General features: G+C 44.4%; 1 protein-coding gene across 1 annotated transcript; it reads right to left on the bottom strand.

The window, feature by feature from the left end:
* Positions 1 to 3128: 3128 nt before the first annotated feature.
* On the bottom strand, positions 3129 to 17057 carry Coil (coilin). Its single transcript, XM_010620219.3, has 7 exons — positions 16779 to 17057; positions 13110 to 14208; positions 12908 to 12994; positions 12370 to 12417; positions 9157 to 9226; positions 5869 to 5957; positions 3129 to 4402 (listed from the first exon to the last, which is right to left on the bottom strand). Exons 1-7 carry the CDS (start codon positions 17021 to 17023, stop codon positions 4292 to 4294), a joined length of 1749 nt encoding a protein of 582 aa, XP_010618521.1. The 5' UTR covers positions 17024 to 17057; the 3' UTR covers positions 3129 to 4291.
* Positions 17058 to 23291: the final 6234 nt, after the last annotated feature.

The following is a 23291-nucleotide window of genomic DNA, read 5'->3' as shown; positions in this document are numbered from 1 at the left end:
TCAATTTCTTTAACTGACGTAAGAACATTCAAGAGTTTAATTTCTTCTGATGTCAGTTTTTGGTTGACTTGTGTTTTTCAAGGAATTTGTCCATTTCTTTAATGTATTGATTGTCATAAGGTTGTTTGTAACCTTGCCATAGTATCATTTTGTCTTTTCTTTTATTAAGAAACAATTCATGCTGGGCGTGGTGGCGCACACTTGTAATCCCAGCACTCAGGAGGCTGAGGCAGGAGGATCACTATGAGTTCAAGACCAGCCTGGGCTACATAATGAGTTCCAGGTCAGTCTCAACTACATAGTGAGACCCTGTCTCAAAAAAAAAAAAAAAAAATTAATATACCATACAGTGCACCCTTTTAAGTGTAATATTTAGTGTGTTGTACTATATTCAACAGGCTGTTCAACCATCACTAATTCCAGAACATTTTCACTACCTTAAAAGAAACCCCGTACCACTCAGCAGTCCTTCTCCCTGTACCTCAGCCCCAGTAGTGACAAATCTTTTGCCTCTTCCGGACCCTTCTTACAAATAGAATCAAGTATGTTCAATGTGCTCCTTTTTTTTTTTTTTTTTTTTGCAGCACTGCGGTTTGAGCCCAGGGCCAGGCCCTTGTGTGTGCCAAGCAAGCATTCAGCTCTTGAGCTACCTCCCCAGCAAGATGTTCTTTTTGTGTGGCTTCTTTCCCCGAGTTTGTTTCCAAGGATCATCCAGGTTGGACACACGTCAGTCCTGCACTGACTCTTGTATGGCCACGTCCTGTTCCCTCGTAGGTGGTCACTGTGCTGATCTAGCCTTAAGCTGATGGGCATAATATGGTTGTTTCTGCTCAACTAGGGTAAGCACTTCCATCACAAACAGTCATTTCGTGTGTGTGAACGTGTGTGCTGCATTCTCGTGGGCCACATGGTAACTGTATGGGCTACACTTTGAAGGGGCTGTGCAGCCATACGTCAAAGCCAATGTACCATGTTACGGTTCCGGCCTGAGCTACAAAGCAAGCAACACGGGAGAGTTCCAAATTCTCGACGTCCCCAGCAATATTTGCTCTTTTCCATCTTTTTTATTATAGCCATTCTATTGTGCGTGAAGTCTCTCTGGGGTTACAATCAGAATTTCCCAGTGACTAAAGGGATTGAGCATCTTTTCATATGCATGCTGGGAGTTTGTATTGTCTTTGAAAAATGTTCAAGAGTCAGGCATGGTAGCACACATCTATAATTTCAATACTCAGGAGGCTGAGGCAGGAGGATCACCACCAGTTTGAGGCCAATCTAGGTTACATAGTTCAAAGCCAGCCTTGAATGTGTGTGTGTGTGTGTGTGTGTGTGTATGAATATGAGATCCAAATAAACAAACAAGAAAAGGAAAAATATTGAAATCCTGTGCCCCTTTTGTTTTGTTTTTGTTTTGGTACCAAGCATCAAACTCAGTACCTTATGCTTGAGAGGCAGGCACAGTGCCACTGATCTAACTCCCCAACCCATCCTCTGTATTTTTTTTTCCTGTGCCCATTTTTCATTGGATAATTTGTCCTTTTATTCCTTATATATTCTAGATGCTATAGCCATATCCAATATATGATTGCAAATACTTCCATTCTGTGGACTTCCTTCACTTTGAGGTAACTGCCTTTGCTTTTTTGTTTTTTGAGACAGGGTCTTTTTGTGAGACAGGGCCTCACTAAGTGGATCAGGCGGGCCTCAGCTACTAGCTGGGAATACAGACAGGCGCCACAGCACCCAGCTCCACTCATTTTACGCAGAGTTAAAGCAGCTTATTGCTCAACAGGCGGAGACGCACTGAGTCATGGGCAGAACAGGGGTCAGAGGTCTGTGGACAGTGGCAGCAGGGAACGAATGGGAGACAGGTGGCCTGGGCTGTCCAGCCAAGGCCAGGACGGAGCCGCTTTAGAGACAGCCACCGAAACACCCCAAGTTACACTACGACCCCAACCCCACACACACAAGGTTTGGACCTCTGCTGTCCCCCAGAGGCCATGCACTGAGGCTTGGTCCCCAGATGATGGCGCTCTTGGGAGCAGTGGGTCTGTTAGAGACGGGGCCCCTTCCTCTGAATCCTCACAAGATCCCACCTCCGCCATGCACTGCCTCTTGGTGAGCACAAAGCAACAGGGCCAGGCAGGCCTAGACTGAACCTTCTGAAACCAGGAGCCCAAAGAAATTCTCCCTCCTTTCAGCTGTTACCTCAGGTGTTTTGTCACAGAAGTGGAAAGCTGACTGACCCACTCTCTGCTGCTTAGGTGGCTTGGGGAAAGTTACTGGCACTGGGTTGAGGGGAGTTAGATGAGTTCTTACCTTCAGCCCACAGAATAATCCTACAATGAGCGAGGACCTCTGAGCACTATCTTCTTCATCTAGAACAGAGCTTCTGGAGCAGCAGTCCGGAGCAGTGAGGCAAAGATTAGGACCTGGCATTTTTCTTAACAGTCCTGGAAACTGTTAAAAAAAACCCTGGGCGCATGCTAGGCAAGCTCATTACCACTTAGCTATACCCCTTAAAACACACCCTGACGACTACACTTCTCTAAAGTCTAGTCAATATATGACTATCATTATTTTGTGTTTGCTGTAGAGACAGGGTTCCACTATGTAGTTTAGGGTGCCCTCAAAATCACTCTGTGGCCCAGGCTGGCCTTGAACTCTCAGTGATCCTCCTGCCTCAGCCTCCAAGAGTGCTGGGATTATAGGCATGTGCCCTGCCTTGCCCAGCTGTTTTTTGTTTATTTGTTTTTTGAGATACATTCTTGCTCACTGAGGCTGGCTTCAAACTCATGGTCCTCCTGCGTCAGCCTCCTGAGTGGGATTACAATGGGGATTATAGGTAGGTACCGGCACACCTAGTTTGACTAGCTATCTTGTTTTTCAAACTCTGGAAGAAAAGTACAGTACAAAGAAACTCTCTGCCAAGATCTCACTCATTTCTCAGCTTATGTGTATGAGTGGGAATACTGGGGGCTGAACCAAGGCCTTGACACTGACTTACATCACCAGCCCTTTCATATGTTTTTTATTTTGAGATAGGGTCTCATTAAGTTGCCCGGGCTGGGCTCAAACACATCCCAGATCACAGGGATTACAGGTAAGTGCCACCACATCCAGCTCTTCATCTCTTTTTGGAGTAATACTTCTCATTTAAATCAATACCTACACTTTTTTTGTGGGGGGGGCTGGGGATCAAACCCAAGGCCTTGTGTACCTTAGGCAAACCCCTACCTCTGAGCCACATATCCCCAGCAGAGCTGCACAATGGGATCCACACCCATGTCAAAACCAGAAGGCATCTTCATGTGCCCAGGGACTCCCGATCTGATGCGCTCCATGGGACCAGACCAACGTCAGACTCTTCTGCCACAGCAAACTTCTAGCTTGGAAAAATGATAACCTCCTGGATTACAGTGAACCAAGACAACAGTTTACGATACTCAACTCAACGTGACGGCTCCGCGTGGACGTTAAGCTCAATGTGACTTTATTTAGAAATCTGCTAAGCTGAAGGAGGGATCTGATCTTTTGTTAAAAGAAAGCAATTTTCACATTGTATATTTAGCCATTTTGGTCTCTGAGTAACAGAAAAGCATTTTCTCTTCAAAACCCCCTCTCTAGCGTACTGAGTCAGGTGCAGGGCGACTTGTGGCCAGACGACCCACTCCCTGCACGGAGGCACATGACGAATCCTCCGCCCAGGGGCGCCTCCTGCTCTCCTCCCAGCACACAAGGTACTGTTCTCACTGCTCCGCACAGGTCCCTGAGGACCCTTAAGTCTTAAGTTGGGGAAAATGTGAAAGGATTCCTTAACTCATTGCTGGCAACAAACCCAACTGGCTGTTACTTCCTGACAACTGCAAGTACAAACTACTTGAAATTTATAAGATGCTCCACATGTGATGGAACAACTCAAATGGTAAAAAAATTAGGTGAAGCAACGTGTTTTAATTTTTTTTAAATGTTACTTCATCAAATTTATCAAGATAAGATATGCAGCCTGTTCTTGTACTTGGTATTATAAACTGTGGACTGATACTTCAATGGTCAAAAAAAAATAGAAGAAATCAAACATAAAACAATGCCTGCGGGATATGTTATGTTTTAAATTTTGTCAACTGAAGTTAACCTGAGGGAAAAAATGATCTACAAACCAACACCCAATTTTAAATGATGAGGTAGATTTTTTTCCCTATACAGCAAAATGAAGATAACAAAGAATACGCACAACTTCTAAGTCCTCTTATAAAAAAAGAAGGTTGCAGTCACTTCCACAGCAAGACATTTATAAGCCGTGGGGTGGAGAGGACGCTTTGATAGGCTCGGAACTGGTGGTGTTACTTGGAGGCTCAATAATCAGTCTTGGCTCAATCAACTCCCTCCAGAAAACAGTGATCTGAGGAAAAACAAAATAATCCGTTTAAGCACTTCATTTTGAGGTCCTATAGTGGTTTTTTTAATATAGGTTTTAGTAAGTTAAAAAAATTTAGGTGAGTCAAGTAAACTTCCATTTGTATAGAATAAAGAGCTAAAATAATTTAGTACCAGGAAATTGAGTTAAATTAGAGTAGAAGAACTCACCTAGAATGCAGCTAAATTTTATATCAAACATATTTCACCATTCTTTGGTTTCCAGCAGAGGTTGTAGGGGCTGGAGAGACCAAGTGCCACGAGAGGTTCTAAGGTGTCAGGAGGACTGGCCCTGTGGGTCAGGGGCCTGGAGACCCCCGGGAGCTAGAGGCAGCCCGAGCTGGTGTCAGCAGGTTACTGACATCCTTTCCACAGCTCTGTTCTGGTCCTACACTGCCTAAAACAGGAACTGCAACTCACCTAGAGACAACACCACACCGGTGGCCACATGGGTGGCTAACGCGCCACCTAGTGTCAGACAGAGAACTACAAGTTTTCTAAGGTACTTCAGGCCTCCCCGTTCAAAAAGCCGGAGAAGGCCTCCAAGGTTTACTTCCCAATGCAGTTTTGTAAGAATACATTTCAACAAAAAGTGGAGCTTATATTTGCAACTGAAGTACAGGAGACTGGACCAAATGTGCCGAACCTACCAAAAACCCCACAAATGTACTTCTGGGTGCCTAAGAGTGTCACCCATCTTTAAAAAAAAGGGAAGTATAGTCTGGTTAGGGTATCTGCAAGTTTACAACTCAAACAAAACGTGAACTCTCAATATTGAAACTTACAAAACAATTAACACCACATTCCAAGTATGAATGCCTTAAGACAGCATTTCCTTAAGAATGAATTCTATTTATAAGCTATCCATGGCTAGCAACTCTGGTAGTTTATTGCCTAAAAAAAGTCTAAACCACACACCATACTTCCTAAAACGGCAATTTAAAGGACAGAACCATCCTTATTCGCCGATCTTTACACCACCCCTGCTCTCACAAGTCACAACTGCATAGATGGCAGTGGCTGCAGTGCACGTGAGGGAGCCTTCTGAGGGCCATTCAGGGTCTGTTTCTTGATCTGAGTCTGGCTAAGCTACTCTGTTCTACCACAATCTCTATAGAAGTAATTTTTTTTTTTAATATAGGGTCGATGTAGTCCAGGCTGACCTCACATTTGCAGTGACCTTCCTGCCTCAGCTTCCCAAGGGCTGGCACTACAGGCATACCACCATGCCCTGCTTAACTATAATTTTAAGCAACTCTACCCTTTTGTGGTTTGGGCATCTTGCCACATAGCCTCTTTGGGGTCCTTGATGGCACCCTGATTTGGCAGCTGGCACTTGGTACTGCTATTCCGCAGGGAAGATGAGGTGCCCCCAGAGTTCCTTCCATTTCCCAAGCTAGTCAGCAAAGGAGAATGCCCGACCATGCAACACGAGAAGAGATGCACGCCTACCCTCCTCTCCTGCATCACAGCGTACTCCACCACCTCAGTTCCATTTTCATTGTGATAAACCAAGTCAAATTTCCCAGGTTCCTTCACGGCTGAAACCAGAAAGGAGGGAGGAAAGGCAGTAAGTCATTTCTTATGCAATGCACGGGGAATTTACACCACTGAGAAAACAGTCACAACAAACCCAGCTGATGTGAAGGCTAGAAAACACGGAGCATGCAGTTGCAGAAGGCTCTCAGAGAACCTCGGCCCAGCAACAGTGAGCTTCCTGGCCACTGATCAGAGACGACTTGTCGTTCGTCAGAAAGGACCTTGAACTGTCACTAGTACTCCCAGAAAAGGTTGTGGAACCACAAGATAATCCCAAAAGATAACTATGTGTTTCGACGAGGACAGTGATATGAAATGCTTCTCTCTCCTCAGAAATCACACGTGTCCGTAACCTGGAACACTCACAGGTTTCAGCCTTGCACACTAGTGTGGGCTCAGAAAAATGACTGCGCATGTCAAAACCACACCTGGCAGCCAGGTATGGTGGCACACGCCTGTCATCCCAGGACTCGGGAGGCTGAGGCAGGAGGATCGCTGTGAGTTTGAGACCAGCCTGGGCTACATAGTGAGTTCCAGGTCAGTCTCAACTACACAGTGAGACCTTGTCTCAAAAACCCAAAAAATAAAAAATTAAAATAAAAACTTTTACCGTATAAGGAAATTAAAAAGTAGTAAAAGCATTTCCATGCCGTACTTTACACTTTATCTCAGGAGAGTTGGGGCATTGCTTGTAGTCTGGCTGTGAAGTGTACAATACCGAGTGAGCGCCTTTCTTTCCCATGGCTTGCGGAATCAGGTATGGATCAGCTTCCGGTGTTTTTATCCTTTGAACGTCTAACATTATGAAATGGTTCCGAAAAGTCTGGTGTTTTTTTGTTGTTGTTTTTGTTTTGTTTTTTTCACTTTGTGGGCTCTCTGTAAAGATTTTAGCTGGTGTCACTTCTGGGAAAAATCTGCAACCTCTTCTTCTGGCCACTGTCCTCATTTTTGTCAGGAAGTCACGCGGACGGCAATGGCAACATTCCCGCCACTGGCTGTTTCACCTGTAACTGCTTAACTGCGATTTGGATGCACTTCCAGCACCCTCGCTCTTTTGCTTTCTCCACTAAGCGCTCATCTTTGTGGGACAACTCTCTATTTCAGTTACCCATTCGATGAAAATGTACTCTCCGGAGACGGGGAGGCAGCGCACTGGCCGCACTGCTGCCTGCTCGCAGAGGGGAGATGCACAGCCGCTGATCACCGCCCAGACTTCGAAAAGAACGACGTGATTGGCCAGTGATCACGAGACCCCTACTACTTACTCCGGGCTCACTGCCTGCACTCACCAGCAGGTCATGCGGTTACAGTGAACACGTCCAGGATTGCTGGGGACTGGTGCCACTGAAACCATGGCAACTAAAATTCACCTTTATCAGAACCATGCAAAGCAAGGACTGCTTGTATTCTCATGGAGAGGCCCTGAAGTCATTTCGTAGGGCCTCAAAGAAGCTGGACGCCATCGCTGTCGGTCACCTGCTAAGCAGTGATCAGACTGTATCTGTGTTATTTGGCCATCGGCAAATCTCTGTCCACCACCCCTAAAATGAGTATTTCCACCAATGAAACCACATTGGAAGAAAGCTGCAAAACCGGTGTAAATGATATCTAATCATTTACTTCGTATCACGAAGGGATTCTGCTAAAAACTCTTTTCACTCATTTCTAATGAAATTTTCCATCTTTTACTCACGATGTTACTAATCAAAAACAGAGACAATTAATTGCTCTCGAGCCTGCTGAGTGAAAAGGGATATCCTTGCTCTCGGGCTGGGGACCCCAGAACACATTTCAAGCTGGGCTCTCTGTAGTAAAAGCCCTTTGTTCGACTTTCGGAACCAGTAACTGGGGGCAGTCATCAGGGATGACACAGGGAAACTCTAAAATAGCATGCGATTGGCTAGCACATGTCAGGCCTGGTTCAGTCCCCAGTACCACACACATAAATCAATCGAACAGTAGGTGGGACTGTGTGTGTGTGCACATCAGTCTCTCCTGACTGAGCCCACAAAAGCAGGTTCATTTACCAATCTTTTGAAATAGAGATGAGTAGGTCTTATGAGTTCACTAAGTAGAGATGTTTTTCTTTTATAAACTGTACTCTTAATGTATTGACCACAATTTCCAGTTTTGAGATTTTCTCTCTTTTTTGGTACCAGGGTCTTTGCATTGAGCTACATCTCCAGCCCATTTTTACTTTTTATTTTGAGACAGTGTCTTGCTTAGTCACTAAGTTGTCCAGGCTGGGCTCAAACACGGATTCTCCTGCCTCAGCCTCCCAGAGTAATGGGATTACAGGCATGTACCACATGACACTTGGCTGATTTGAAGTGTTTTTTCTCTTTGGTCTCCTGTGGGTTTCAATTCTCTCTTCAGATCCTTGCTGGGTCCCAAGGAAACCACTTCCCTCCTCCTCCTCTTCCTCACATGGCTTTATTCCGGTGTCTGGACACCAAATCTCAGAGAGAATGTTTATCTGCTGTTCACTACTCCACCATCTTCCTGGAACTGAAGTGGTTTTTGTTTGCTTGGTTTGGTTTTGGTTTCAGGACAGTCTCACTATGCAGCCCAGGCTGGCCTGGAACTCACAGTGACCCTCCTGTCACAGCCTCTTCAGTGCTGGGAGTACAGGTGTTCATGTACCCCACACACACCTGAAGTGATTTTTTTCTTCAGTTTTGCTTTTTTTATGTGTGTGGTACCAGGGGATCAAACTCACAACCTTGTACTTGCGAGGCAGGCACAGTGCCACGGAGCTAAATCCCCTGTCCTGAAGTGATTTTTTTAAAGTGATGCACAAATCACCGGGCAATCTAAGTGTAGAATCTTCTAGAGTTTTTACTGAATTCCTCCCAATCTTTTAAAGACGACCCACCAACATATGACGACACTTTTTCCATAATGCTCTTCAATTCAGGTTACCTAGAAATACTTCTTTTTGTAATCAATTTCGTCAGCTTATATAATGTTTTTATAAAGTCATGCAATCACCGTGATTAGAACAACCAGTCTGACAGCAGTCAGGAGACATTCACCCCAGGGAGCAGGAGTGCAGCCCAGGCCGCAGGGCACCAACTGGCCGTGGGGAGCACTGAGCAGCGGCCAGACAGAGGCAACAAAGAGAACTCCTCTGCCGGGACTGCTCAGAACCCACTGGGAACATGAGCAGCCTACAGTTTCGTTTGTCTGGAAAAGACTCACCAGGTAAGGATGACAGGATTTCTATGTCTACTTGCTGGGTCTCTGGATTGTGGCTTAATAATTTTCCTTCCTTTCAAAAATAAAAATCCAAGTCAAACAAACAGGTAAAACATTGTAAATACACTTTAAAAAAATCACTGATTTGTAGACTTTCTTTTTTAAATATTGATGGTCTTTATTCAAAACTTTATTGGTAAAAAAGAAGGAAAACACAGGGCATTGCAGCTGATTGATTTGTAGACTTTAAAATATTTAACATGGTAAATTTTATGTGATATGAACTTAATATCAATAAAAATGCTTAACATTGGGTTTGACTCCCAATACTGTTACAAAAAAAAATTTAGGATAAAAATAATCAAAACTTTTGCCTGAGTGCTATACTTTCCTTCCAAGTTTAAAGTCGTGAAGGCATGGACATTCAAGTAAGTTTATGTAGGGCTGGGGATTTAGCTCAGTGGCATTGCACCTGCCTCGCAAGCACAAGGTCCTGAGTTCGATCCCCAGTACTGCAAAAAATTAAAATTAAAAAAATTAGAAAAAAAATGACTAAAAATCAAGATCAGGCTAGGGGAATGACATGTATTACAAATGTCAGCACCTGGGTGGCCAAAGCAGGAGGATCTTGAGCTCGAGGCCAGCCTGAGCTATACAGTGGATTCAAAGCCAGCTGAGACAACATAACAACATGCTGTTTCAAAAACAAATAAAACAAACAAAAGGACTCAAGCTCAGGGCTGGGGAAGCAGCTCAGTAGTACAGCACTTGCCTAGTACATGCTAGGCTCTGAGTTTGACATTAGCACCAAACACATACAAAATCAAGTTCAACATTTTCAGGGTTGGGGATTTAGCTCAGTGGTTCACTGCCTACCTTGAAAGTACAAGGTCCCCCCAACTGAAATTTCAACTGTATAGTTCACAGAACCAGAGAAAATAATCCAAAAATTCATTTGGAACAAGAAGAGACCTAGAATAGCAAAAGCAATTCTAGGCAACAGAGACATGACAGGGGGCATCACAATCCCCAACTTGAAACTATACTACAAAGCCACTGTGATGAAAACAGCATGGTATTGGCAAAGAAAAAGACTCAAGGATCAGCGGGATAGAATGGAAGATACAGAAACCAGTCCAAATGTACTCAGCTACCTCATCTTTGACAAAGGCGCGAACCATCCTCACTGGACGAAAGATAGCCTCTTTAATAAATTATATTGGAAAAACTGGATTTCAACCTGTCAAAGATTAAAACTAGACCCTTATCTTTGACCATGCACTTAACTAAAATTCAAGTGTATTAAAGATCTAAATACTAAAACAGAAACACTAAAACTTTCTAGAAGATAAGTTAGGCAGAACTCTCAAAGACACTGGCATAGGAAAAGGCTTTATGAACAAATCCTTGGTAGCACAGAAACTAGCCCAAAGAATCAACAACTGGGCTCTCATCTTATTAAAAAGCTTCTGCACTGCAAGAGAAACCACCAACAGAGCTAAGAGACAGCCTACAATGTGGGAAAAAAATTTTACCAGTTACTCCTCAGACAAAGGACTATTATCTAGAATATATAAAGAACTCAAAAAAATCAGGCCCCTAAATATAAAGACCCTATTCGAAAATGGGCATCTGAAATGACCAGACAATTCTCAGGCAAAGAAGTAAAAGCAGCAAATAAATACAAGAAAAAATGTTCAGTATCATTGGTCATTCGAGAGATGTAGATGAAAACAACACTGAGATTCCACCACACCCCAGAAAGAATGGCTGCTATCAAAAAATCAACCAATAACAAATGTTGGTGGTGTTGTAGGGAGAAAGGAACCCTTCTCCATCATTGGTGGGAGTGAAGATTGATGCAACCACTGTGGAAATCAATATGGAGATAACTCAAAAAACTAGGATTAGAGGTTCCATTTGAGCCAGCCAACCCTCTGATGGGTATCTTCCCAGAAGAATTAAAGGAATCATACCACAGTGATATCTGTGCACCCATGTTTATAGCGGCATAGTTTGTAATAGCTAAAATTGAAAATGGCCCAATTGTCCATCAATTGGAAACTGGATAAAGAAGATGTGGTTTTTCTATAAAATGGAGTAAAGAATAAAGACATAAAGAATGAGAAACTAGAGTCATTCATAGGAAAATGGGTGCATATGCACAGTGAGGCCATACTCTTAAGTGAAATAAATAGGACATACATGTGTAAATACCAAATAGTTTCTCTGGTGTGAAAAACTAAAAGTGTAACTATAACTGCTAATATGAAATAGGAAAAAAAAAGGCTAACGGGTAGGGGAAGTGGAAGGGTAGGAGAAAGGAAAAGAAAAAATATGAGAAAAGGAAAAAATGGAAACAAAGTCTGTAAATAGGGAGGGTGGAGCGGGTAAAGGGAGGGCAGGGGTATTGGGAAAAAATGAGAACCAAGACCTGTCATGCGAAGGTACAAGATCCCAGTGATGAATGTAACTATACAGTATACCTAAAATGTACCAATAAACTCAATGAGAAAAAAAAGAAAAGAAGAAAGTGCAAGGTCCCAGGTTTGATCCCCAGTACCCCCCCCAAATTATCTCAGTCTTCACAAGTTCATCATTTCCCATGAAAAAACACTGGGAGACTTTATGGTCATATTAACAAGTTTATACTTTGATGACTTTTGCGGTTGTTTTTTGAAACAGGGTCTATCTATGTAGTTCAGGCTGGCCTTGAACTCACAGTGATGCTCCTGTCTCAGCCTCCCAAGTGCTAGGATTACCAGCTTGTACCACCACACCAGGCTTAACAATGTTTTTATTTCCTATTACATCCTTTTCCTTAAAAAGACAAAACTATAGCCGGGCATGGTGGTGCACATCTATAATCCCAGCACTCGGGAGGCTGAGACAGGAGGATCGCTGTGCATTTGAGACCAGCCTGGGCTACACAGTGAGTTCCATGTCAGTCTCAGCTACATAGTGAGACCCTGTCTCAAAAAACAAACAAAGAAAAAACTATAACATCCATCCAGCTAGTATTAAATATAACTTTAGTTCTATTATACTGACAACTCAATATTTAACAGAATTTCTTTGTAGCGACAGTGTCTCACTATATTGCCTAGGCTGACCATGAACTCCTGGGCTCAACTGATCCTCCTTAGCCTCCCCAGAACTATAGGCACACGCCACCATACCCAGCTAACTTAATTACTTTTAAGTAAACAACCTTACCTTGTAGTCAGAGACATCAGGAGAATAATCAGATGTTAGTTCCAAAAGCTGAAAAAGAAGAAAATAACCCACAAGTACACAAGTCCTCTTACACTGCCCTGTTCCATGCTCGTGCCTCCTGCCCCCAAGAAAACGCATAGTGACCAAGGTGTCCAAGGCTCTACCGTGAACCTGGTATAATGCTGCGACTCCAGGAAGAAGGGCTTTCCTAAACATGACATATTTAACATCACTTGCTAAGAGTCTCCTTGGAAGGGGAGCTGACCATTTTTTTTGTTTTTTTGTTTTTGAGATAGGGTCTCACTATGTGGTTGAGACTGACCTGGAACTCACTATGTAGCCCAGGCTGATCTCGAACTCACAGCGATCCTCCTGCCTCAGCCTCCTGAGTGCTGGGATTACAGGCGTTTGCCACCACGCCTGGCTGGGAGCCAACCATTTTTGTTGTAATTGTTGCTGTTTTAAAATCTACCTTAATACCATATATCTAAAATGTATCAATAAACTCAAAATATAAATACATAAAAATAAAATCTACCTTAAACGCAATCTTTTCTCCGAGTTGCGGGGCAGCTGCTAACAGTGGTAACAGACTGTAGTCTTTCTTGGGTAGCTCTACTGGATTCTGAAAAATACCATCAGTCATGTGACTTGGTTACTGGGGAGAAAACGGGAACACATGAGGGGAGTCCTGATGCACCATGGGCAGGGGAGGGCGGTGACACATGAGAAATACTGACCTGGATGATGGTGGATATGTTCGACATGGTCTCGCTTAGCTGCTGCTGCTTCTGACATTCAGGGTTTTTATTTAAGACACAGGGCAGGGCATGCCCTCGTCCTCGACCTCTGCCCCGCATGCCCCGACCCCGGGCCCCCTTCCAAGAAAGAAGGTCCTGTCCTCGCCCCCATCCTCTGCCGATACTGGTGGGGACAGACATGCTGGGCAGAGGGACAGGAGACTCAGAAGGCTTCCATCCCATAGTGCCCGGAGTCTGTGGTGAGGGCCCAGGCCCTGGACGACCCCTTCCTGCGAAGAGGCTGGCTGTCTTTAAGAAGCTGACCCCGCACTCTGGCACACGCTTGGATTCTGCACTCTCGTCCCCCGAGGCTGAACTGGAATCTGAACTAGAGGAGGATGACGAGGAGGCCCTGATGGTTTTGCCCTTGCCAGGAGCAAGGTTAAAGGCAGCTTTTGTACACGGTCTGTTTGCAGCTGTGTTTTTTGTACCGTCCTTTGGTAACTTTGGTAACTCAGCTGACAGTTTCTCAGAGGAATTCCCAGCCTCCATCGTGGCCTTGCTGAGACGATCGCTGCTTGCTTCGGAAGACTGCGACTCTGAGGAGGACGAGGGACTGCGCTTTGCACACACGCCTCCCCCGACTTTCCTTCTGGCTTTGCCAACGCCGTTTCCGGCAGAGCCTTTGGGGGGACCACAGTTCGGGGTGCTCCGTTCTTTTACTGCCTGTGCTTTCAGAGACCTGCGATTCTTGGTCTGTTTCTTATACTCACATTTCTCCTTCTTTGGTGATTTCCTTCTGGTCTCTCTGTCATCAGCATCCCCCGTGTCACACGCTGCTTTGTTTTTACGCTTGCCTTTTTTCCTCACAGGCTGGTTTTGGACAGCTTTTGGGTTCAGATCTGAGGCCTTCTCATGATTGCTGCTGTTCTCTTGCCTCTTCCAGTGCTTCTTTGAGAACACGTAACCTAATTCAGTTTCTTCATCCTCCTCCAAATTAGAAGTCCGCTTCTTGGCTTTTACAGGTGAGAAATGACTGTCGCTACCATTGCTGAGCAGGACAGAAAGCTCAGAAATTGCACTGTCTTCTAACTTTACTCTGTCAAAAGAAGAGCAAGAGTAAGCAAGTTCAAACACTTGGCTCCAGGATGAAGTTATCTATTGACCGAGATGACTACAGTAATGTCACTACTACCGGTCCAGGAGAAATATCACATCCCCTAAGGACAAAAGTCCTTTTGACGAAAAAGGTCTACATGGCATCACTTACACACAATTTTAACATGGCCAGTTTAATTTCCTGAATATCAACTATGCCCCAAATGGTTGTTTTTTGTTTTTTGTTTTGTTTTTTTTTTTTTGGTTTTGGTTTTTTTTGAGACAGGGTCTCACTATGTAATTGAGACTGACCTAGAACTCACTATGTAGCCCAGGCTGGTCTGGAACTCACAGTGATCCTCCTGCCTCAGCCTCCTGAGTGTTGGGATTACAGGCCTGGCCCTCCCAAATGTTTTCTATACATGTTCGCTGATCTAAATAACATCCCACAGTAGGTAGTTTTCATTTTATAGGCTGCAAAATTACAACTAACACAGATAACTTGCCCGATATCCACAGCTGGCAAGCAGCAAAAAGGCATTCAAATCTCAGTTTGCCTAACTGAAAAACTCACCATCTTTCCATTATTTGTACGGCACCTCCCCTAAAAGGTCATAATGCCAATTACCTGTTTTTGTTTTGGAATATGTATTTCTTTTAAAATGAGATTTTATTTTAGTTATTTTTGTTTTGTTTTGTTTTGTGAGACAGGTCACACTACATAGTTGGGATACGTAGTTCAGGCTGGCCTCAAAATCACAGTAATCCTCCTATCTCAGCCCCTGAGTGCTGGGATTATAGGCATGTGCAACCAACCATGCTTACTTGAGATTTCTTTTTTTTTTTTGGTACTGAGGATCGAACTCTGAGCTAAATCCCCAGCCCCAAGATTTCATTTTTAATACGGCTATTTTTGGCAAACATTGACTCAACCTAGGTACCTCTTTACAGATAAGTGGTTGAGGATTGAACCCAGGGGCTTGGACATGGTAGGCAAGTATTCTGCCACTTAGCTTCATTTCCAGCCCTTTTTTATTATTTATTGTGAGACCACATCTTGTTAAGTTGCCCAGGCTGGCCTCCCAAGCAGCTAGGATGACAGACCTGTGCCATTGTGCCCGGCTCCCTTTGTTGCTGAATATTGCTTTCCCTAGAGTATGTCAGAATCACACACACACACACACACACACACACACACACACACACACACACACACAAAAGGCCAGGGATTTAGCTCAGTGGTGCTGCCATCTGCCTCACAAGTGCAAGGTACCAAGTTCGATCCCTGGTACCAAAGGGGAAAAAAAAGGAATCACAAAATTTCTTCAGAACATCGGGGGAGTCAAGGGAGAGATTTCACCCCTCTGGGCCCCACCAGTTCCCTGCAGCCTCCCTCCTGCCTGGCTGAGGCTTGCAGTGGCCACATTATGACCTTCACAATCAGGAGCATGATACAAAAAACTAAAACTTCTCAAACTTAGTCTTTTCCTATGATCTTCCCCATGTACAGCTGCAGAGATTTTCACTTTCATTTTACAGTGCAGGGGATCAAACCCATGGTACATAGTAGGCAAGCATTTTACCACTGAGCTACATTCCCGGCCCCAAAGGTATTTTTTGCCATATGCAGTTGTGCATTTGAACCATTTAGGAAGCATTTGCCTGGCATCATGCTGTAATTATTACTTATAACAGCTTTCATGGTTGTTTTTGATCTTGTTATTTTTATAATAGAGAGTATAAATCCCAGACGACTCATAAACTGAAGTATGACTGTCGTGAGCTAGCAGCAAGTCATTAATTCATTAGACAGAGGAAAGTTCAGAAAACAAATTTAATTGGGACATGGCCCTTAATAACTTTCGTGACTAGCACCTGAAATGAAGAGAGAATGTAGACCTAGACAATAAAAAGGGAAAAGAATGCTTATTTCAAACTGTTACTTGAAACAGCTGAATATTACTAATAAATCAGTGGTCCTGATGTAAGAGTGAGAAATTCCCCGATGTTCTGAAGAAATTTTGTGATTCTGACATACTCTACGGAAAGCAATATTCAACAAGGAAGGGAGCCAGGCATGTTGGCACAGGTCCGTCATCCTAGTTCCTTGGGAGGCTAAGGCAGGAAGACTGCAAGTTCAAGGCCAGCCTGGGCAACTTAAGATGTGGTCTCACAATAAATAATAGAAGAAATCACGACTGCTCCTGTGTGTCAGCCTGGTCTCCTGCACCAGACCCCGGATCAGCTCGAGGTAGCCCGGTTTTCCCACGCTGGGAACACAGTGCCTCCCTAAGGGAGGATTCGCTAAACCAAGGCTCAAAGCAGCACCGGCCCTGCTCAAGAGCACTGGAGCTGTCCCAAATGTGCTCCACCCACAATCAGTAGCATCCAGGGGTAGTGGTTAAGGAGCAGATTTCTGGGCCAGGGATTTAGCTCAGTGGTGCCGCCGCCTGCCTCGCGGATTCCTAAGACCCACCCTGGACTAGATCGCTCAGGGTCTCCCAGGTTCTCCGCTCACGGTCCCGCGCCTGTCGCGACCCCGGCGTGCGCAGCCCCCAGACCCCCGCGCACCTGAGGCAGTCGTTGTCCCTCACCAGGCGCGCGCTCTCGGCGGGAGGCAAGAGCCCCCCATCCAGGTAAAGGCCTAGGAAGGCCCCAGAACTGAAGCCGAAACGCTGGCGGATGAGACTAATGAGATCCGTGACGACTCGGCATCTGTTCAGATCCACCAGAAGCCAGAAGACGGTACAATGTGGGGTGACTGGCGGCGGGTAATCAAACTGAAGCCGTAACCTAACCATCTCGGAGGCTGCCATCTTGCCAGTGCTCCACGGAAGCCGGGAGAGACCACGGGGCTGGCGAGAGGCGCGCTCGGATCGCCTGACCCCGGGGGGGGGGGGGGGGCGCCGGCCGGCGATGGCAATGGGTTACTACAGGCTTCGTCCACTGAGAGAACGTAAGAGCTCGGTGGACGTTTTGTTCACGAAGAGCTAGGGCAAGTTATAAATGAAGTATCTTTATTCCTTTCCTGGAAAGCACTGTGTGAGTCCGAATTTCGGCAAGTCGGTGTGATGAAAGTCTTCTAGAGTATTTGCTCATACCTGTAAAAAAGTTTTAAAACGATCTCGTTGAGTATAGTAAACTGCATATCATATAGTTGAAAAATATGTAATTCCTAAAGTATTATCAAAATTGACCTTTAGAAATAAAACCATTAATCACTCTTCTAAATGCATCCAGTGGAATATAAATACCTTAGCCATTTGATACCCACCACCATTCACTTAGAATATACTAAATCGTTTTATTCTGATTTATTAAATAAATAAGGAAATCTACACCATTTCTTTTTTTTCTTTTTATTGAGTTTATTGGTACAATCTAGGTATACAGTACAGTTACATTCATTATTGGAATCCTGTGCCTTTACATAATAGGTCTTGGTTTTCATTTTTCCCCTTGTCCCTGCCCTCCCTTCACCCCCTCCTCCCCTTCCCATTTACAAACACTTTATTTCCATTTTTTCAGTTTCTCATATTTTTTCCTCTTCACCATTTCTTTATTGAACTAGACTTCCCATTTCTCTTATAATACACATTAACTCCTTAATTTCATGACAAAATATGAATTATGATATACATCCTCATTTAGGAGGTTTTAAAACCTGAGATCACTAGCCTAGTAAGTGGTAGATAGCTAGCTATCAGTAGATACATTTTTTAAAAAGTATTAGCTGGGCTCGGTGGCACATGCCTATAATCCCAGCCCTCAGGTGGCCGAGTCAGGAGGATTGCTATGAGTTTCTGGCCATCCTGGGATACACTCAGCGAGTTCAAGGCCAGCCTCAACTACATAGGGAGGCCCTCTCTCAAGAAAAAAAAGGGGGGGTTTTAAGTTTTCTTTTCCTGTGAGTCAAATCTCCTAGCCTTTACTATTATTAACAGCATAAAATCACCATTACTATTATTACCATTACTATTATTAATAGCATACAGTTGCGCAAAACAGCATAAAACAGCATACATAATTATCCATAAGTGACACTTAATAAACATATAAAGTAAAATGCTTCCTTAGGTTTCTTTAATTCAAGTATCCATAGATAAATATATTACATGAGACCGAGCTCCCAATCAGTTACAAACCTATCTTGGCTTTTTGTTTTTTGTTTTTCCATTAAGTTTATTGGTACATTTTAGGTATACAATACAGTTACACTACCACTGGAATATTGTACCTTTACATGACAGGTCTTCGTTTTTCTTTTTTCCCCATTCCCCTGCCCTCCCTTCACCCCCTCCACCCTTCCCTATTTAAAGGCTTTGTTTCCATTTTTAACTTTTCTCACAGTTTTTTCTTTACCCTTCTTTCCTTTCCCCTAGCCCCACCCCACTTCCCCTACTCCCTTTTGTTTTTATCGCCCGTAAAGCCCCGCGATGCTTTGCTCCTGTTAGTAAGTAGACAAGAATGGGGCGGGGGCTACGTTGTTTTGACAAAGTCGCTCAACTCCTTACACTCCTTCTGGGCTGAAGTCACAGAGATCTGGCTCGAAAGAGTATTCTCCGCAGCCGGCAGCTCAAGCTCTTGCTCCGCGGTGCTAAAGACAACTCGGCGGGAATCACCTGACTCTCAAAGAACACACCGCTCCCTTTCTCAGAGTCCGGGAAGGCGGCGCGTTCAGCCCTGGCCAAAGCGCAGGTAAAGGTGAGCAGTAAGCTCGCCTCAGACCTGGAGCGCACACTGCTTCCCAACGGCCCCTGGGCCTTTTCTCAGCGTTCTTGCTCACCGCAGCGGGGGACCCTGTCATCTTGGCTCCTTTAATGCAAAACTGCGGCCGCGCACAGTGCAGGTGCTCTCCCCAGGTACTGGCGCAGCTGATCCACAGAAAGCCTGTCCCGGATGCTGGGTCGGATTGGCCGCAGCCTTCGAGCGCCGCCCTCAGCTCTCTGGCAGGGGATCAAAAACTTCACTTTCCCGCCCGCTTGAGGTGTTGGTTTGTTCTTTCCCCGCCGCCCGCGGTCCCGGCCTTGCCACCCCCCACCCCGCACTGCGACAGAGGCTTTTTTAGTGCGATTTAAGTGATTGTTACCCGCTGATTCTCTTGTTCAGAGGTGCCTGGTTTACAGAACTAAAATTAGAGAAAAACAGGGGCCAAACTGATGATTTTATTAAAATGGGGCTTGTGGGGTTAACAGCATGCCATCGGCTAAGATGAAAGAGCTATAGATTCATCACACGGGGACAGAAAGATAAACAGCTGTGCACTGTCATAAATAGACTTATTAGCAATTTAATTTCAGAGTCAAAATCAGTTACAAACCCATACTTGGCAGAATTGCGGAGTATATCAACATCTGAAAACTGCAAAGAAAGAGGGACACACCAACTCTGCCTTTCTGAGTTTCCTCCGTCCCAGTCTTTAGAGCCTCTCGGGCCCTACAGAGCAGAACAGAGCAGTTTATTCCAAAAGTTGGAAAAGGCAAAGTAACTGCTTGGCCTACTGATGTCCTGGCATCTGTGGTGCGTTTTGCAGTGAGCCTGCCTGGCTCTGCCATGAACCTGCAGTCAGAGTGGAGTTGGCCAGCCCTCAGCCATGCGGAACTCACGATTCCTCCAGGAAGGCCCCTTCAATCAGCACAGTTATTTAGTAGCAGTTATAGAAGAGGATCTAGCTCAGTGGTTCCATCACCTGCCTTGCAAGCGCAAAGTCTAGAGTTTGGTTCCCCGGTATCAAAAAAAGAGAGGGGATGCATGAGGGCTTCTTGAATGGGTGCTAGTCTTAACCTAGTCTGCAGTGGTAGGAAAAGCTTTTCTTGTAAGCAATATTAACTAGCAGCTGAAGGCTCAACAAAACCAGACAGGAGCTGGGGAAGGAGGGTGGGGGACACTTCACAGTGAGAGCACCTGCCGGTACGGGGTGGCACAGGTGATCAAAGGGCAGGGGCAGCCACAGAGGAATTCACGGACCAGCCCTTCTCAAAAGAATCACATAAATCTTTAAAAATAAACAATGTTTGCAATCTTTTTTTTTTTTTTTTTCTTTTTGAGATAGGGTCTTGCTATGCAGTTCAGGCTGGCCTTGAACTAACTGTGTAGCCCAGCTGGCCTCAAACTTGCCGTGATCCTCCTGCCTCAGCCTCCGGAGTGCTGGGATTACAGGTGTGCGCTTGGCTAGCAAACACAGCCTTGAGATGCATTCCTCATATCTTTCTCCCAGTCTCACCATCTTCTGTAGAGCCCTATTGTGTGTGTGTGAGTGTGTGTGTGTGTGTGTGTGTGTGTGTGTGTGTGTGTTTAGCCATTCCAAGAGAACAGGTTTACACAACAGAAATGCAATCAAGTTCAAATAGAGCCACAAGCATTTAAAAATGTTGTGGAGCCAGCTCCCCAGGAGAGAATCTTCCTCTACCTCTCAGTCCCGCATGGATTTTCCCTGACAGGACTCCCCATACCCTGCCCAACCCACACACCCAGCCTCTCTTTCCTTCCCTCTCTCAGGAGCAAAACAAAATTCCCTTTGAGCCTGGAGCAGGGAAGATTACAATTCACCTTGGTTGTCTTAAATAAAACCCCTATATCATCAGCTCTACCTCCTAACCTCAATGAACCAATTATTTTTCTTACAACCCACTCTAATCCTTAAGATTAGCACTGTGCTGTTGTCATTAAGACAAGTCTTCATCTGGGTTCCAGAATATTTGTTTAGTTCCAGTGGTTATAAAGAAAAGTGGCAGTGCTGCACTAATTAAAAGACCTCTAGTGTGGGAGGCCACGTTAGTGCACCTACTCAGTCTGACACACTTGGCAACACATACACAAGCGATCCATTACTTGGGAATTCTTGGGTTATGGGAGCATTGTGGAGCTGTCCTAGCTTGGTTAGCCTTTGCTTATATCATCAAAAACTTCTAGCCCGAAAACAATATTGACTTAGAAAATAGGTGAATTAGGCCAGGGATTTAGCTCAGCGGTTCGGTGGCCTGCCTTGCAAGTGCAAGGACCCGAGTTCAATCCCCGATCCCAAACAAAACAAAACAAACAAACAAAAAAAAAGAAAAGAGGTGAATTAGTCTGCATTGCATAGCCAAAGGACAAAACATTTAAGGAGAGGCTCTAACCAGGCATGATGGCCCAGTTCTGTAATCCTAGCACAGGGGAGGCTGAAGCAGGAGGATCACCATGAGTTTGAGACCAACCTGGGCTACCCAGTAAGTTCAAATCCAGCCTCAACTACATAGCAGGACCCTATCTCAAAAAACAAAAAGGCTTTAAAAATCTATCAGAGTCTAGTATCATTTTTTTCCCAGTTAATTTCACAATTTTGTTTGTGGATTTTATTGTTGTTTGGTTTGTTGGTTTGATTGAGACAGAATATTCCTACGTAGCCCAGGCTGGCCTTGAACTGGAAATCCTGCCTCAGCCTCTCAAATACTGGAATTTCACATGCACCACTATATGTAGTTTTTCCTTACTGTATAAAAATTTTCAAATATATAAAAAGTTTGAAAAAAACCCACGTTATGATGAGCACTCATTTACCTACCACCATATTCCACCATGAATGCCTTAATGCCTTACTCTGAAAGTTCCTTTATTGTATCTGTTCATTCCTTTGTGTGTGTGTGTGTGTGCACTGGGGGTTGCTGGGAATCAAACCTTTGCATCTAGCTACATCCCCAGCCCTTTTTATTTTTTTTATTTTGAGACAGGGTCTTGCTAAGTCCCTAATTTTCCCAGGCTGGGCTCGACTCTACAATCCTCCTGCCTCTGCCTCCCAGAGCTCTCTGATTGCAGGCATGCACCACTGCACCTGATTTATTCATTCCTCTTTCCGTTCATCTACCCACCCATCTTAGATACTAGTGAACTTCAAAGAAAATCGCTGGCATTGAATCACTTCCCCTAATCACTTCAACACATGTATCACCAACTAGAGGAAAAAATTTTGTTAATATTTTTTTCCTTTTGAAGTAAAATCAATATATTATAAAGCACACCAATCTTAAGCTTACATTTGCTGAGTTTTGACAAAGGCATATGTCTGTGTATCACAGACCCTAGTCAAAACGGACATCACTATTATCCTAGGAAATGTCCTTCCATCCCTCCTCGGTCCTCAGGGGCATCACCTAGCTGGTTTTTGTACCACTGAGCCAGTTCCCTTGCCCTCACTTGCATCTGAAGTATCACTACTGAATACATCCACTCCATGACTTAAGAAAAAGAAATTTAGGTCCGGGATTTAGCTCAGTGGCTGTGCTGCCTGCCTTGCAAGCTCAAGATCCTGAGTTCAATTCCCGGTACCAAAAATTAAAATGAAGATTTAAAGTTGTTTTTTTTTTTTGGTACCGGGGATTGAACTAGGATCCTTGCACTTGCAAGGCAGGCCACCGAACCGCTGAGCTAAATCCCCGGCCCTGAAGATTAAAATTTTAAAAAAGAAATTTAGAATTACATTAGTAACATTTGTAGCCCTTTATACAATAGTATCATTTTTATTTTAGAGAAATAATCTCAACCTTGAAGGACAGTATGCAACCGTATGGATGTTTGTTCCCGAGCTATTTCTGCAGTGAAAAATTGAAACCCTATCTGAAACAGTTACTATTGTGTCAGGTGCTGGTGATACAGGACCAACCTGAAAGACTAGCTTAGGATAGTGTTTGCTACATAAGTCTTTCTTTTTGACTAAGGGGGTGACTTTTCTGTGTGTGTATGGTACTGGAGATTGAACCCAGGGCTTCATATGCTAGGCAGGTACTCTACAGCTGAACTATAGTTCCAGGCCCAAGGTGTGACTTTTAAGTACCTTCCAAATGGTTGGCCAGAGGACAATCCTCTGAGAAAGGCATTGTGGGGTTTCATCTTCTGGGCCACCCCGTGTTGAAGCTGGAGAGAACTTGGATGAGTGTTTCATTAAAAAAAAAAAAAAAAAGTATTACAGCTCGAAGTAGTGGCACATCCCTAGCACTCCTAGAAGCTGAGGCAGGAGGAGCACAAGTCTGAGTCTAACCTGGGCAAACATTCATTCATTCATTTATTTGAGACAGGGTATCACTGTGTAGTTAGTTCAGGCGGATCTTG

Source organism: Fukomys damarensis, unplaced genomic scaffold, assembly GCF_012274545.1.
Source record: "Fukomys damarensis isolate Sample0158 unplaced genomic scaffold, DMR_v1.0_HiC HiC_scaffold_13, whole genome shotgun sequence".
In the NCBI taxonomy this organism is placed as follows: Eukaryota; Metazoa; Chordata; class Mammalia; order Rodentia; family Bathyergidae; genus Fukomys; species Fukomys damarensis.
Note: the sequence above shows the minus strand (reverse complement) of the source record. Positions and strands in the feature narration are given on the sequence as shown.

Bases quoted from the DNA above. Each gene is read 5' to 3' on its own strand.
- Coil (XM_010620219.3), bottom strand. From the start codon at position 17,023: ATGGCAGCCTCCGAGATGGTTAGGTTACGGCTTCAGTTTGATTACCCG. The intron at 14,209-16,778 runs GTGCGCGGGGGT...TTCTTTTGACAG, and splicing joins AGGGACAACGACTGCCTCAG to AGTAAAGTTAGAAGACAGTG. The intron at 12,995-13,109 runs GTCAGTATTTCT...GGTATTTTTCAG, and splicing joins ACATATCCACCATCATCCAG to AATCCAGTAGAGCTACCCAA.